A 16,319-nucleotide genomic window follows, 5' to 3' on the forward strand; every position below is an offset into this window, starting at 1 on the left:
AACCAAGGGTGGATGGCACGTTGATGAGGAGAGGTCGGATGAAGGTGCCATTCTTCGATGGTGACCGGCGTTGGTCAAGACGTGACTTAGTCGTTCAGTTTGAGAGAGGCCCTTGTGCATTGTGTTGTGCGTGGTGGCCAATCTTCAAACTAGAAAATTTGCTACTTCTCCTATGAAACTGTTACACCCTTCCATGGTATGTATTCTTGAAAGGAAGGTGACAAACAAGAGCCCCGATGCCGCCCAATCCAAAAATTGTCACGTGACAACTTATTTTAACTTTTTTATATGACGGTTATCATCCGCCGTCTGCTAAATAATGGGGTACGGACTAAAATCCAAATGTTTTCTTGTCATAATTTGCCCATAAATTGTGCCAGCGTTGGGTGTTGGTTTGGTGCTATCATACGGCCGATTATGATTTATGACGCTGCCGACCGAGCACGCCTGCAGCGTGGTCGTACCCATGCGGCTGGGTGGCGTTCATACTGACCAGACCAATGTATGTACTCCATGCATGCTTCGACTTGAAAGTGTGGACGGCACAAGGACGACTAGCTGGCTCCATGTTTCGGCTTGAAGGTATGGACATGGGCACCACAAATGTCAGAGCTTAGAATTCGCACCGGCGCCACAAGTCCGACTGTCCGAGGTTTGACTTATATATGGGCTATGGCTCGTAATTTGGCCATATGTATGTACAGGTCATGCAACTTTTCTCGTGCAAACGTACACAAGCGAGTACGTACTAGTATTACCGGCCACGAGGTTGTACCGCACGATTCGCGTTATTCATCTGCGAGCCGCGTCGGCTAGCGGATAGAATTGTTCGCTACCTCTTCTGGTAAAGCGCCAAAGCAGGCACGCACCGTCCAGCACGAAAGCGAACGAACCAACCCACCACGCAAGACAAGTGATCGACAAGATCGAGGATGGCGTCCTATCTATCCTCCTAGAAATAGATTTTCGCCCCGCTATATTAATATAGCAACTACACGATACAACGAGCACGCTAGAGCCGCAGCACAACCAAGACCAAAAGAAAAGACACAAAAAAAAAAAATACTATCATCGGCAGCTCGACGGAAAAACGAAGACGAGTCGCCACCGCTGCGCCCTCCGGACATGTCCCACCACGCTGCTAGCACTCTGGATCGCCCCCATACCAAGCAACACCTCCAACAAGGAAAGCGACGACGACGACGCTGCTGCCCGGACAAGTCCTAGGGTTTCCCCCGGTACGCGGCGAGGGGTGAGGAGGGAGGTACACCCGATGCCCTTCAGGAAGGAAGGATGGCACCCGCAGGTGTCACCGCATCGGTGCCGGACGAGCCGGCAAGGATTTCTCCTAACCCCAACCAACACCACCCTGAACGATCCAAAGCGCCCACCCAACATGTCGCCCACCAGCATACGCCACCACGGTCTTGACTACATCTACGACGTCTCACTGCGGATACCATCGCGAGGCCTAGAGGAGGAAAAGGGACAGCGGGTAAGGGCAGCAACACCGCAGCCGCGCGGGAGGGCACTACCTCCACCACCTTCGCGGTAGCCGACCGGACGTAATAGCAGAGGCACACCAGGCCCGAGCTGGCCCGGCCTATCTATCCGTGCTTCATATGCACGGATGCTTTCAGTTTTCTTTCCCCGTATAGTATTTGCCTCCTGCAACGGAAATCGAATTTGGCCGATAGGCGTAGATGCACCATTGCTTAGAAATAGTATTTTAAAATGTCTAAGTATTTCGAAAATATATCCAGGTGTACGCTCAGACATTCTATATTGATATAACAAGTTTCGCATAAAAAAGATATTGTCCTGTCTCCTGTGTAAAAAGTCAATTTTCGGTGCTCCAAAAAAAATACTTTCTCATGAGGCATTCTTTTTTGTCCTTTCTTACCAAAATTATGTTTTTTTCCGTTAAACTTTGTACAAGTACATAGAATGTCTCTGCGTACATTCGGATTTTAAAAAAATCTTAACAATTTAAATGTATTTAAAATACAATTTTCATAACGGATGCTTTAAACCTATCTGCCAAACCACGATGCCGCCCTAAAATGCATAGAAGAGCAACATGATGAGCTCCTGTCCCCAACCACACGTCCCCTCGACGGCGGCCACTTTGGCCCCATCGGGCACCGCCCACCCTATCGCTAGCCTATCTAGGACGCCTCCACATGGGCCCCTTGCAGGTATGCAGTGCTCCAGGTACTCCCTGGAGCTTCTCCTCCACCTGGAACTTCTCCTCCACCGCTGTTGTCGACAACATCGCCATATCTTAATTTGATGCATTCGCCACCTTCGCCGCCACCATGGTTCGGCACTGCCCAACCATCGAGGTCATCCTTGTTCCCCCTCCTGAGCAGCTCGCGTCGTGCATAGAAGTTCCTGGTTCAAGGGCAGCGAGTAGCTCCTTCCTTGGGTCGTATTTCCCCTACTGTTGCTGGGCATGGGGTGGGCAATCGGCTAGCATGCTTCACCTCCCAGCCTGAGCCTCCTTATGTTGCGATGGCTGACGCGACGGGCAACTCTGGGACGCCATACCGCATGGTGGTCTGTGCCGCACAGATATCGCACATCCGGCTTTCCAAGCTCCTACAATCCTCCCGAGTGGCTAAAATGAAGGTGCCATTGATGCCATGAAGAGGGGCACTAGGCGTCCATATACTGAGAAGAGCAGCTGAGATGCAACAATTTTCGTTGTTTTGGTCACAAATCTAAAGGTTGCACTCCTCCAACTGCTGCTCGTCCGCCTTCTGTTCAAGCTCGTCGTTGATAGTCTCTTGTGCCTCGTCAACAACCAGCCCCCCACACGCTGCGCCGGTACCACCTCCTTATCAATGGGTTGCTGACCCCCTTGGTCACGTCGCCTTCAGGCCCTTCGATGCCCATGTCGTCATCTCGGCCACCCCGGAAATGCAACATGAGGTTGCTCCTTCACCTACACATGCCAAAGAAGCGGCTGTTGCATTTGTGTCATCGCAATCCGCCCTCGTTAAAGAGGTTTAGATGATCTGTTATGAGCTGCATGGTTGCCTGCCGCAGGTTGGGAGATTTTTGGCGAGGGCGGAGGCTATTCTTGGTATCCTCCCTGCTATACCTGTTGTCACCCCTCTGGCGGAACCCCATGTTGGGCCCGCGAGAAACGGGGAAGTAGAGATATATGGCCCTAGCATCTCCCATGGTAGGACCCGCATGTCGTCGTTGCCTGCCGGATCTTTTGCCTCTGAGAGCTAGGCTCTCATAGGAATCGTGGCTCCGGTGCTACAAATCATACCAGAGCTACAAGAGTTGTGCGAGGAGCCCAATTTGCTTATATTGGTGGTGCATCTGATGGCGGACTCGCTTGAGGCCTTGAAGGTGCCTTTGTCGCCTGCACCACCACTGTAGCAGCCTAGCCAAACGCTCGCTTTTGTCGAGCAGGAAGGTTTGGACAATGGTGTCATTCACTTGACTCAATCCATCGGGAAGGCGGTTTTCGTTGGTGATGAGATTGTTGTGTCAAGTGCTTCCCACTTATTCATGGAGCTCTTTTCGTCAAAAAACTTATGACTTTCTTCTCATCTTAGAGGTTGATGACCTAGGTTTTGGCAAGAACATTAGGTGTCTCCTAAAGGAGAGGGAAATGAGGAACAAAAGCAAGGTGGGATCTGGCATCCTAAAGGAGAAATTATTGAAGAGACAAATTAAGAAGAGCGGTGCCTCAAGAAAGGTGTCAACTGCCGCTTGATTAATATCCCATCTTCTCGAGTTGTTATGCCCGAAGTCTTTGTTCTTGGGTATGATTTCCCAACTGTGATTCGAGTTAGGTTCTTTTTGCGAGGTGTTGACTCTCTCGGGTTTCAAGTTGTAGTGTGTTGGTTGTCTTGAGTGGGTTTGGCGTTGTGGCGAGAAGTGGGAGTGTTCTCGTGGTGTTGTTGTTATATGGTTTCCCCCCAATTTTCCGCTAATTAACTAGACACATTTTCTTAATTTGTAAATAAGGTAAAGCGGTTGCCTTCCTTTTTAAAAGACCAGGATATCCCTCATGCACATCATCCACATAAGATAGAAGCGCTATGAACTATCGCGCTTGTGGACAGAAGTAGATATTTACATACCTTGAGTTAAAGAGATCTTTGTGCAGAATATAATATCTATTATTGATGCCTACTATTCATGTATCAAGCTTCGTTAGCTACAATTTTCACGAGAAGCTGAACTATGATAATTAGCCATCCATGTATCTCCGATGATGTACATCAACTATTTACTATGTATGATTTTTATAGTTTGAGAATTGAGATAAACAGCTAAACTTATCATTCATTGTAATATCTAAAATTACAACTGTATAAAGTCCAGGAGATTTTTTTTTTGAAGAACCATCTAATTTTCCACATTTTCTTTTGTTTGATAGGAGATTGCGTAATTTGAAGAACTTTTATTTCCTAACATTTTATTTCTTTCATCGGAATGTTTAACTGACATCCAGATATTTTACCATTGGTTTCTTTTTTAATTCAATTGAATATTATTTTTGCCAGGTATATGTGATTCAAAACATGTGGCGTGATAGTAACTTGTTATACAAGTAGGTATGAGTTCTTAAAAAATACAAGTAGGTATGACCAAATTACACAATATTAGTATTCTACTCCCTTATTTGTGATAACTCTTATCGATGGTGTTCTGGCGCAGAAAGAGGTCACGAGTATGCACTTGCGACTAGACAAACAGCCAGGCGAAGAACTTGGTTTTGGACAGCAAACACTTCCAAGACAACATCAACATGATATTAGCTCGGATATCTTAGAGGATGGTTTGCTGGGTTGCCAGCTTGCCTTGCCGGTGACGGCTCTCCTACATTAGCTCGGATATCTTCATGTGCATTACTTTTATATATAGTGGCAACTAAAGATACTTTGAGTTCCGTGGTAACGCACGAGCATTTGTGTTAGTACTATAGTAAAAATATGTAAATGGCAAAACGAGGACAACTTATTTCTTAAAACGGAGGGCCTTCTAGAGGAAATGTACCCCTAGTGGACACCCAACCCACCTACAAGATGAGGTTTGCATGTGGTACACGAGCAATCGATCAGATTAGTAATAATCAGCTGGAAGTACCTGCACCGTTGAGTTAGAGACGAATCTCGCTCGATGCGTGCACTTAAAGAAGTAAGTGGCACTGTCAACGATGGGGTGATGATGCATGGAACATGCTGCAAACAAAGAAATGAGCCGCGCAAGGTCCCTGCACGATGGATCCATCTGACCAACTGAAGATGCGGGGACACGCGGCACAGCACTCTACGGGCGCAGGCACCATGTTGTCCTCGTGCCCAATTCGCCGGTGCGCTTTGAAAGGTGAAAAACAAGGACCCTTGATCAGAGGACCAGCACTGCACCGCTGCACGCCGCGCCACCTACCAACCCGGCCTCACTCACTCGCCGTCGATCCTGCTTAAATAAAGGGGAAGGAAGTGAGCGTCGTGCGCCACCGGCTCATCAGCAATCGATCGACAGCAGATCAAGCGAGAAGAAAAGCTAGAAGACCTTACTTGCTCATCAGCAGCTCACCGCCATGGCAGCCGCCCCCTCCCCTGTCTCCGTCAGGACCGCGGCCTCCGGCTCTGCTGGGAACCTCCCTTCCTGGGCGGCGCGGATCGGCGGTTCTAGCAGGGTCGGGTTCGGCGGCAGGACGAGCGTCAGCGGGGCCGCCAGGAAGAGCGGCGCCGTGCGGGCCTCGCTGTTCTCGCCCAAGCCGGCGGTGGCCAAGGACGCGCGGCCAACCAAGGTGCAGGAGCTGCACGTGTACGAGCTCAACGAGCGCGACCGCGAGAGCCCCGCCTACCTCCGCCTCAGCGCCAAGCAGACCCAGAACGCGCTCGGCGACCTCGTCCCCTTCACCAACAAGGTCAGTATTGTTTTTTCTTTGCTAGGTCGCTCTCTCTCCTTCGTTTTCGCTGAGCCTGACCGGCCCTTCCCCCGCCGCCTGCTGCTGCAGGTGTACAACGGGAGCCTGGACAAGCGGATCGGGATCACGGCGGGGATCTGCATCCTCATCCAGCACGTGCCGGAGCGCAACGGGGATCGCTACGAGGCCATCTACAGCATCTACTTCGGCGACTACGGCCACCTCACCGTGCAGGGCCCATACCTCACCTACGAGGAGTCCTACCTCGCCGTCACCGGTGGCTCCGGCGTCTTCGAGGGCGCATACGGACAGGTCAAGCTCAACCAGATCGTCTTCCCCTTCAAGATCTTCTACACCTTCTACCTCAAGGGCATCCCGGACCTGCCCAGGGAGCTGCTCTGCACGCCCGTGCCGCCCTCACCCACCGTCGAGCCCACGCCGGCTGCCAAGGCCGCCGAGCCGCACGCCTGCCTCAACAACTTCACCAACTAGCTACTACTACTACTACTGCATCTATACCGGCTGGCGGGTGCCCACCACGAGTTACGAGTACTATTCTTGATGTTGTACTATGGCTAGCAATAAGAGTTCGATGGCTAGTAGTATGGGCTTCTGATTCATCAGTGTTAATGCCGGCCGTTGTATCACATACAAGTTAGAAAGGATATCGATCCATGTTTTGTTCTTTCACCCGCTGTATTGATCATCAACAGCTAGTACTGTACGAGTTCTATGTGTGAATTGGAAGAACAAAAATGCAAATCCGATGATGTGTCACGGCTGCCTCCTCTTCCCATGGAGCTGATTGGGCTGACCTTGTCCTGTTTATTTACTCACAGCAATCAAGCTGATTGGGCCCTGCAGTTATTGACCTTGTTATCCTACCAATAAAATCCAACCTCCATCTCATGTCCAAGGTACCGATAACTGGACAAGACACCTGAATAGATTTTTTTTTCTCAATAAAGGGCGCTTTATTACTTAAAAAGTTTTAAGCATTGCACCCATCCTATGCATAACCACCAGGATGCACACAACCGTTCAAAAGTCTAGGATCCATCAAAATGTGATACAAAAGAAGATAAAAACCAACTACTATGACGCTGTGTTGGCTTCAATCCTCCGACCATGCAGCCACCCATGTTAGGAAATAAGCTCAATGGCCGTGTTCTTCAATCGTGTAGACACATCCATAAAGAGGTCGCGATCCTCCAAACGCTGAAGTGGCGACCATGAACGGAGCAAAGCCATACACCGGTAGATGACCTGCATAAGAGAATATTTTTTGTCATTAAAAACCTTGTCATTCCTACATCGCCAAAGCGACCATGCAACCGCAGTCGCTCCCACTCTGATAATCGTTTTGTGCCTAGAATCCACCCTATTAAGCCAATTGCCAAAAATGTTTGCAATGCTACGGGGAGGGTATAAGGTAGAACTTGTCTGAATGATTGACCATATAGATCTAGCAACTCGATAGTTGAAGAAAAGGTGTTTTATTGTCTCTTCCTCGTGACAGAACACACATTTCGTACAACCTTGCCAGTTGCGCTTTACAAGGTTATCTTTAGTAAGAAGCACACCTCGACGAAGATACCATGCAAAGACCTTTGTTTTGAGAGGTATCTTCATCTTCCAGATGGATTTATTATTTAAAACCGGTTGTGTAGATAGGCATAATGTTTTGTACATGGAGCTAACCGAAAATATGGCATTTTTAGTGAGACTTCGGCGGAATTCATCCGTCCCCTGAACCAGCTGGATAGAACCTAACCGCTGAACGCAGTTCATTCCAGGAAGCTAGCCGAGGACCGACAAGATCACTCCTTAACGTCATAGAGGGAGGAAAAGATTCCATCACCTTCTGCAAAGTATCCCCTTTATGACGAACAATACTGTGCAAGGCCGGATACTGTTCATGAAGAGTGGTTGTTCCCAACCAGCGATCCTCCCAGAACCGTATCTCTGCCCCATTATTAATGGAGAAAGAACCAAATGGGAAAAAGTATTTCTTAGTTGCCATAATGCCGGCCCAAAAATGTGAATCTCCTGGTTTTCAAAGGACCTGAGAAATCGCCTTTGAGCCAACATATTTTTTCCGCAAAAGTTATTGCCATGCCCCATCCTTCGTTAACAACCTGGCTAGCCATTTACCGAGCAAAGCCATGTTCTTAACTTCAAGATCATGAACACCAAGTCCACCTTGATCTTTCAGATGGCATACAACATTCAATTTAGTTAACCGGTATTTCTTCTTCTCACTATCCCCTTGTCAAAAGAATCTTGTTCGGAAATAATCCAATCTATGCAAGACTCCTTTTGGTAACTGGAAGAAAGAAATCATATACAATAACATATTTGTGAGTACCGAATTAATGAGAACTAATCTTCCACCAAGAGATAGTAATTTTTCTTTCCAACTAGTAAGCCGTTTTGAAGTCTTTCTTCAACAATTTTCCATTAATTCAAAGTGAGTCTCCGATAGTGTATCGTAATCTCAAGGTAACTAATTGGAAAAGAACAAATCCCCTAGCCAAATAGTTCAGCATATGAGTTGGCTACATCGACGGCTTCACCGAAACAAAACAATTCGCTCTTATGGAAATTAATCTTAAGACCGGACAACTGCTCGAATACTGAAAGAATTAATTTCAGGTTTCGTGCCTTTTCCAAGTCATGATCCATAAATAGAATTGTGTCATCAGCGTATTGAAGAATGGATAAGCCGCCATCAACTAAGTGGGGGACTACACCTTCAATTTGACCATCGATCTTAGCGCCTTCTATTATAATTGCAAGCATATCCGCCACAATGTTAAATAACATTGGGGACAACGGATCACCTTGCCTCAACCCTTTTCTGGTCTGGAAGTATTTACCAATGTCATTATTGACCTTAATGGCAACACTACCACCTAAAACAAAGTTATTAATAAGAGCATGCCAATCCTCAGAAAAACCTTTCATCCTATGGGTCTGTTAAAGAAAGGACCACTTGACTTTATCATAGGCTTTTTCAAAGTCGGTCTTGAGTATTACCCCATTCAATTTTTTACGATGCATCTCACGAATTGTCTCACGTAAGGTGACCACCCCATCTAGGATGTTTCTCCCTTGCATAAAAGCGGTCTAAGAAGGATGCACCACTTTATCTGCCACTGCATTTAGTCGAATGGTAGCAACTTTTGTGAAAATCTTGAAACAAACATTTAGAAGGCATATTGGTATGTATTGATGGATCCGTTCCGCATCATTAACCTTTGGTAAAAAGAATAATTTCACCAAAATTGATACGGAATAGATCCAGTTGGCTCTTATGTAATTCGGCAAATAGGTCCAATAGGTCAAATTTGATAATGTCCCAGAAGGTTTAGTAGAAATAAGCTGGGAAACCATCGGGCCCTGGCGCCTTGTTGTGTTCCATTTGAAATACCGATTTTCTTATCTCCTCCTCAAAATAAGGGGAAGTAAGAATGGCGTTTTCTTCAGGAGACACTTGGGGGATATCATCAATCCTGGATTCATCCATGGATACATCTGAATCCTCCGGGGCACCAAAAAGGCCTTTGTAGTAAGAAGTAATATAGGACATTAATTGTTCCTAATCTTCAATCAGTCCCTCATCTTGAACCAGAGAGTGAATGAGTTTCTTTCTATGTAGACCATTGGCAACATTATAAAAGTATCTCATATTCGAATCTCCTTCTAACAAGAACCGGGATTTAGATCTCTGGTACCATTTGAGTTCCTCCTCACGAAGTAAGCCGACCAACTTAGCATTGTACTGACTTTTAAGTTCAATCTCATGCATTGTTAGTGAACGTACTTCAGCAAGAGCCTCTAATGCATCAATATATGATGATAGAGCGAGTTTCTCTTTTTTGAGTTGTCCCGACATTTGCCTATCCCACCCTCCAATGTTTCTATGCATGGATCATAATTTATTATTCCACCTTTGGATTGAAGTTCTCCCAGCGACGGGTTTGTCCCAAATAAATTTAACCATATCCAAAAAACCATCACGATTAAGCCATCCAAAGTTCAAATTTGAACGGACGTCTACGTGATGCCAAGGGTGTACCAGTAGATAACAGAATTGGGGTGTGATCTGACAGAGCTTCAATCCGAGGAAGAACCCGTACTGATACTAGAGGGAATTTAAATTCCCAGTCTATCAGTACGCGATCCAACTTCTCATAAGTAGGCTCGGGAAGACTATTCGCCCAAGTGAATTGTCTCCCGCCCATTGAAACCTCTCTCAAATCCAAACTGTCAATGATACCATTGAATAAGAAAGGCCAGTGGGTGTCAAATCTTCCCCTACGCTTCTCATGAGGGTATCTAAGCAAATTAAAATCCCCGCCTATGATGATAGGTTGCGGATTGTCCTTCGCTAGATGAACCAACTTCTGGAGAAAAGCAGGCTTATGAACCTCCTGGGCAGCTCCATAGACATACACCAAACTCCATATGAAATTATCGGACTTATTCCGGATGTGAAGCTTAATATGAAAGTCACCTCCGGAGTTATCCAAAATTTCCATGGTTGTAGTTCGAATGCCAACTAATAAGCCACTAGAACGTCCCCGAGGCGGGCGGGATACCCAAGCAAAGTCTTCCACGTCTGACAGGCGATTTAGAAAACTTGTTGAGTAGTTCCGTTTCCCCGTCTCGGAGATAGCAACAAAATCTAAAACATGTTCCCTAATGCTTTCAGTGATGTGTAAGTGTTTAGCCAAGTCTTCCAGACCTCTGCTATTCTCAAACATGCCATTCATTTGGAAACAATTGGAGATTTAGTCACCTTAGCCTTTTTATTAGGCCATGCATTACGTTTAATGGATGAAAGTCTTGATTTATGCTCAGTTGCTTGTAATTCAATACAAGAGCCCAAAGTGGTATCATCTAGACCGACCTATGATACCTCTCCAACTAGGTGTGAAAGAAGTTGTCCGTCTGAGACGGCGTACGCTTCCTCCTCATCCTTGTCCGAATAAGAGGTATTCGACTTACTCGAAAGTGTAGGAGTAAATTTGAGTCTATCAAACTCCATACGTCTCAGAGCATTAGCAGAAACAGAAATAGTGTAAAGATATATTGCCCCTATGTGTGGTTTTGGTAACTAATGACAACCCCTATGGACTAATGTTTTCATTGAGTTTATATGAAGGAATATTCCATAGGTATTACTTGTATTCCATGTGTTGGATTCAAGTATGGATGCCATGAATATAAAGATACACCTTGTGTATTGGCATCAAGATCATCGATTTGAAGACATATATGTGATATGATCAAGAAGAAGAAATGAAGATGGAGTTCTTATGTGGAACTCAATATTAGCCATGCTCTATCTTAAGTATGAGAAGATACAAGGTTGAGTTGGGCAAGTTCAAGATGAGCATCTTGAGTGGATCACATGCTTGAAGCTTGTCGTCCATTTGGTGATAATGGACATGTGAAGATGTGCATCAATGGAGCTTTCCCATCATAGTGTATGAGGGAGCATTTGTGAGTCTTCACAAAGCAACAATGATCAAGTTGTGGCATTCCGGCTTGTGTAGAGCTTGAAGAGTTATCATCAAGATCAAGCGGGATGCGCAAGGCAAAGGTATGACCTTGATAGGTTTTCCTTTTACCGGTCTCAAGGTGATTGATGGGAGACCGGATTATAGGATAGATAGCCGCACTATTAAGAGGAGCTTTCGGTTGGGTAACTTGATCACATCGTCTTAGGGAGCTCAATCCTTTGCATACTTTGCATATTTCTATTGCTTCTTGGTGTTTCTCGGTGTTAAGTTCTTGAGCTTGTTGCTAGCTTTACAACAAGCCCAAGTTCATCGAAAACGGAGTTCGCATGCATCTTCTATTGCGTTTTCGAGGTTGGGTGATTTTACCGGTTATTCATGATATAAGGTTCTACCTTTTATATTCATGATAAAATCCCCTCCTACAGTTTCTTGAGTTTTCACTTTCTATTAGATAGCATTTGTTGTTATCTTCCAAATAAAATTGGTTTCATTCGAATCGTAGTTCGGGAGCATTAGTTATTAAAGGGAAAAGAGTAAAAGAAGAAAAAGGAAAGAAAAAGAAAAGGGGGGAGGGGCAGCCGGCCGGCCGCCCGGCCTGTCGGGCCAAGCGCCGGCCCACCCGGCCGCCATCCGGTGCGGCTTCCGTGGGCCTCGCGGCCTGGTCCGGCCCAGGGACCGGCCACCAACCGGCCCGCTCGGCACTCGCCCGCCGACCGGCCTCCTGGCCGGGCCGGGCCTTTTCGCCGCCCCCGCGGGGCCCACTCCCCAGCTCGCCCACGCGGCCTGCCCGCGCCTGCTGCTACTCCGGGTGGGCCTCCTCTCCCCACGCGGCCCTTCTTCTTGCACCAGGCCCGTTCGGCCTTGCCTCCGCTGGGCTGCTGGCCTGCCACACGCTCCCAGCTGCCTTCCGGTAGTTTTTCCGGCTAGGCCGGCCTGTGCGCCGGCCAGCTCGGTGCCTGTTCCGGTCGGCCGGCTGGGCGCCGGCTGGACTATTATCTGAGCCATTTTTTGTGCTGTTTTGTGTTGACTTTTCTTCCAACGGTTCTTTTTTCCCCTTAGCTATAAATAGGCTTTCTTCCACCTTGAGACAACTAGTTCTTCCCCTTTCTTCACCTCCATTGTTGCTCTTGGAAGAACTTGCTCTCCCCTTTGATTCCTCCCATGATTCTTGCCCATTCTTGAGGATTTGAGAGAGGAGATCTAGATCTACAATCCCCACCAATCCATTTCTCCTCTAATTGAGGGGAACTCTTGGGATCTAGATCTTGGAGTCTTTTGTTGACTTTCCCCATTGTTCTTCCTCTCCAATCTCATCCAAGCATTTGTTGTTTGGGTGGGATTTGAGTGTGAAGGACTTGAACACCTCTAGTGTTCTTGCTTTGCATCATTGCATAGTGTTGAGCTCTCCACCACGATTAGTTCGAGTGAGAGACCGTGAGCTTGTTACTCTTGGAGGGAGACCTCCTAGTTGGCTTGGTTGGTGCCCCGGTGATCTCTTCGTGCAAGATTGTGAAGGGTGATACGTCTCCAACGTATCGATAATTTCTTATGTTCCATGCTTGTTTTATGACAATACCTACATGTTTTGTTCACACTTTATATCATTTTTATGCGTTTTACGGAACTAACCTATTGACGAGATGCCGAAGTGCCAGTTCCTGTTTTCTGCTGTTTTTGGTTTTAGAAATCCTAGCAAGGAAATATTCTCAGAATTGGACGAAATCAACGCCCAGCATCTTAGAATCCCACGAAGCTTCCAGAACACCCGAGAGCCACCAGAGGAGGGCCCTGTGGGCCCCAGATGACAGGCCGGCGCGGCTAGGGGGTGGGCCGCGCCCCCTGTTGTGTCGTCTCCTCGCCAGCCCTCCGACTCCGCCTCTTAACCTATATAAAGGTCCCTGACCTAAAACTTCGAGACGGAAAAACCACGGTACGAGAAACCTTCCAGAGCCGCCGCCATCGCGAAGCCAAGATCTGGGGGACATGAGTCTTTGTTTTGGCATGCCGCCGGGACGGGGAAGTGCCCCCGGAAGGCTTCTCCATCGACACCGCTGCCATCTCCACCGCCATCTTCATCACCGCTGCTGTCTCCCATGAGGAGGGAGTAGTTCTCCATCGAGGCTAAGGGGTTGTACCGGTAGCTATGTGGTTAATCTCTCTCCTATGTACTTCAATACAATGATCTCATGAGCTGCCTTACATGATTGAGATTCATATGAGTTTTGTATCACAATTCATCTATGTGCTACTCTAGTGATGTTATTAAAGTAGTCTATTCCTCCTCCATGATGTAATGTTGACAGTGTGTGCATCATGAAGTACTTGGTATATGCTATGATTGTGATCTCTTGTAGATTATGAAGTTAACTATTACTATGATGGTATTGATGTGATCTATTCCTCCTTTCATAGTCTGTCGGTGACGGTGTGCATGCTATGTTAGTACTTGGTATAGTTGTGTTGATCTATCATGCACTCTAAGGTTATTTAAATATGAATATCGAATGTTGTGGAGCTTGTTAACTCCGGCATTGAGGGTTCGTGTAATCCTACACAATTAGTGGTGTTCATCATCTAACAAGAAAGTGTAGAGTATAGCATTTATCTATTCTGTTATGTGATCAATGTTGAGAGTGTCCACTAGTGAAAGTATAATCCCTAGGCCTTGTTCCCAAATACTGCAATCATCGCTTGTTTATCGTTCTCTACCGCATCTGCAGACGCCTGCAATATTCCCACCATCAACCACACGCCAGTTGTAGCAGCAAGCTATTTTCTGGTGCCGTTACTACTGCTCATATTCATTCATACCACTTGCATCTCACTATCTCTTGGCCGAACTAATGCACCTATACATCTGACAAGTGTATTAGGTGTGTTGGGGACACAAGAGACTTCTTGCTTTGTGGTTGCAGGGTTGCATGAGAGGGATATCTTTGACCTCTTCCTCCCTGAGTTCGATAAACCTTGGGTGATCCACTTAAGGGAAAACTTGCTGCTGTTCTACAAACATCTGCTCTTGGAGGCCCAACACTGTCTACAGGAAAAGAAGCGTGAGTAGACATCAAGCATATTTTCTGGCGCCGTTGCCGGGGAGGAAAGGTAAAAGGTACTCACACTCCGGATCTCGGCTACTAAGCTATTTTCCGGCGCCGTTGTAAGTACTCGAAGCTATTTCCTTCAGATCCTGCAATTGCATCTTTTTGTTTCTTGTTTTACACTAGTTTGGCATAATGGAAAGCAACATGGAGCTTTTTATTCTATTTCCTGAGTTAAGACATGGATGGTTTGATGCGAAAATTAAAAAACCCATGGAACATATTAGTATGAACACTTTGAACACCATTGTTGCTAATGATATGGAAAATTCTAAGCTTGGGGAAGCTCGCTTTGATGAGCATGATCTTTTTAGTCCCCCAAGCATTGAGGAGAAAATTTACTTTGATGATACTTTGCCTCCTATTTATGATGATTATAATGATAGTAGTCTTTTGGTGCCGCCTGTTATGGAGGATAAATTTGATTATGATTACAATATGCCTCCTATATTTGATGATGAGAATAATAATGATAGCTACTTTGTTGAATTCGCTCCCACTACAACTAATAAAATTGATTATGCTTATGTGGAGAGTAATAATTTTATGCATATAGCTCATGATAAGAATGCTTCATTTGATAGTTATATTGTTGAATTTGCTCATGATGCTACTGAAAGTTATTATGAGAGAGGAAAATATGATTGTAGAAATTTTCATGTTACTAAAACACCTCTCTATATGCTGAAATTTTTGAAGCTACACTTGTTCTACCTTCCTATGCTTGTTACTTTGCTCTTCATGACCTTGTTTATTTACAAGATTCCTTTTCATAGGAAGCATGTTAGACTTAAATGTGTTTCAAATTTGCTTCTTGATTCTCTCTTTTGCTTCAACTCTTATTTCTTGGGAGTGCATCATTAAAACTGCTGAGTCCATCTTAATGGCTATAAAGAAAGCACTTCTTGGGAGATAACCCATGTGTTTATTTTGCTACAGTACTTTTGTTTTATATTTGTGTCTTGGAAGTTGTTACTACTGTAGCAACCTCTCCTTATCTTAGTTTTGTTGCATTGTTGTGCCAAGTAAAGTCTTTGATAGTAAGGTTCATACTAGATTTGGATTACTGCGCAGAAACAGATTTCTTGCTGTCACGAATCTGGGCCTAATTCTCTGTAGGTAACTCAGAAAATTCTGCCAATTTACGTGAGTGATCCTCAGATATGTACGCAACTTTCATTCAATTTGAGCATTTTCATTTGATCAAGTCTGGTGCCTCTTAGAAATTCGTCTTTACGGACTGTTCTGTTTTGACAGATTCTGCCTTTTATTTTGCATTGCCTCTTTTGCTATGTTGGATGGATTTCTTTGTTCCATTAACTTCCAGTAGCTTTGAGCAATGTCCAGAAGTGTTAAGAATGATTATGTCACCTCAGAACATGTGAATTTTGATTGTGCACTAACCCTCTAATGAGTTGTTTTAAGTTTGGTGTGGAGGAAGTTTTCAAGGATCAAGAGAGGAGGAGGATGATACAATATGATCAAGAAGAGTGAAAGCTCTAAGCTTGGGGATGCCCCGGTGGTTCATCCCTACATATTTCAAGAAGACTCAAGCATCTAAGCTTGGGGATGCCCAAGGCATCCCCTTCTTCATCGACAAATTATCAGGTTCCTTCTCTTGAAACTATATTTTTATTCGGTCACATCTTATGTACTTTACTTGGAGCGTCTGTGTGCTTTTGTTTTCATTTTTGTTTGGTTTGAATAAATTCATGCTTGTGTGGGAGAGAGACACGCTCCGCTGGTTCATATGAACACATGTGTTCTTAGCTTCTAATGTTCATG

General features: G+C 45.6%; 1 protein-coding gene across 1 annotated transcript; it reads left to right on the forward strand.

Annotated features, from left to right (window-relative positions):
- Positions 1 to 5,450: 5,450 nt before the first annotated feature.
- On the forward strand, positions 5,451 to 6,595 carry LOC127332563 (allene oxide cyclase, chloroplastic). The gene is made up of 2 exons (XM_051358874.2): positions 5,451 to 5,905; positions 5,996 to 6,595. Exons 1-2 carry the CDS (start codon positions 5,573 to 5,575, stop codon positions 6,395 to 6,397), a joined length of 735 nt encoding a protein of 244 aa, XP_051214834.1. The 5' UTR covers positions 5,451 to 5,572; the 3' UTR covers positions 6,398 to 6,595.
- Positions 6,596 to 16,319: the final 9,724 nt, after the last annotated feature.

This window comes from Lolium perenne, chromosome 4 (genome assembly GCF_019359855.2).
Source record: "Lolium perenne isolate Kyuss_39 chromosome 4, Kyuss_2.0, whole genome shotgun sequence".
Classification (NCBI taxonomy): domain Eukaryota; kingdom Viridiplantae; phylum Streptophyta; class Magnoliopsida; order Poales; family Poaceae; genus Lolium; species Lolium perenne.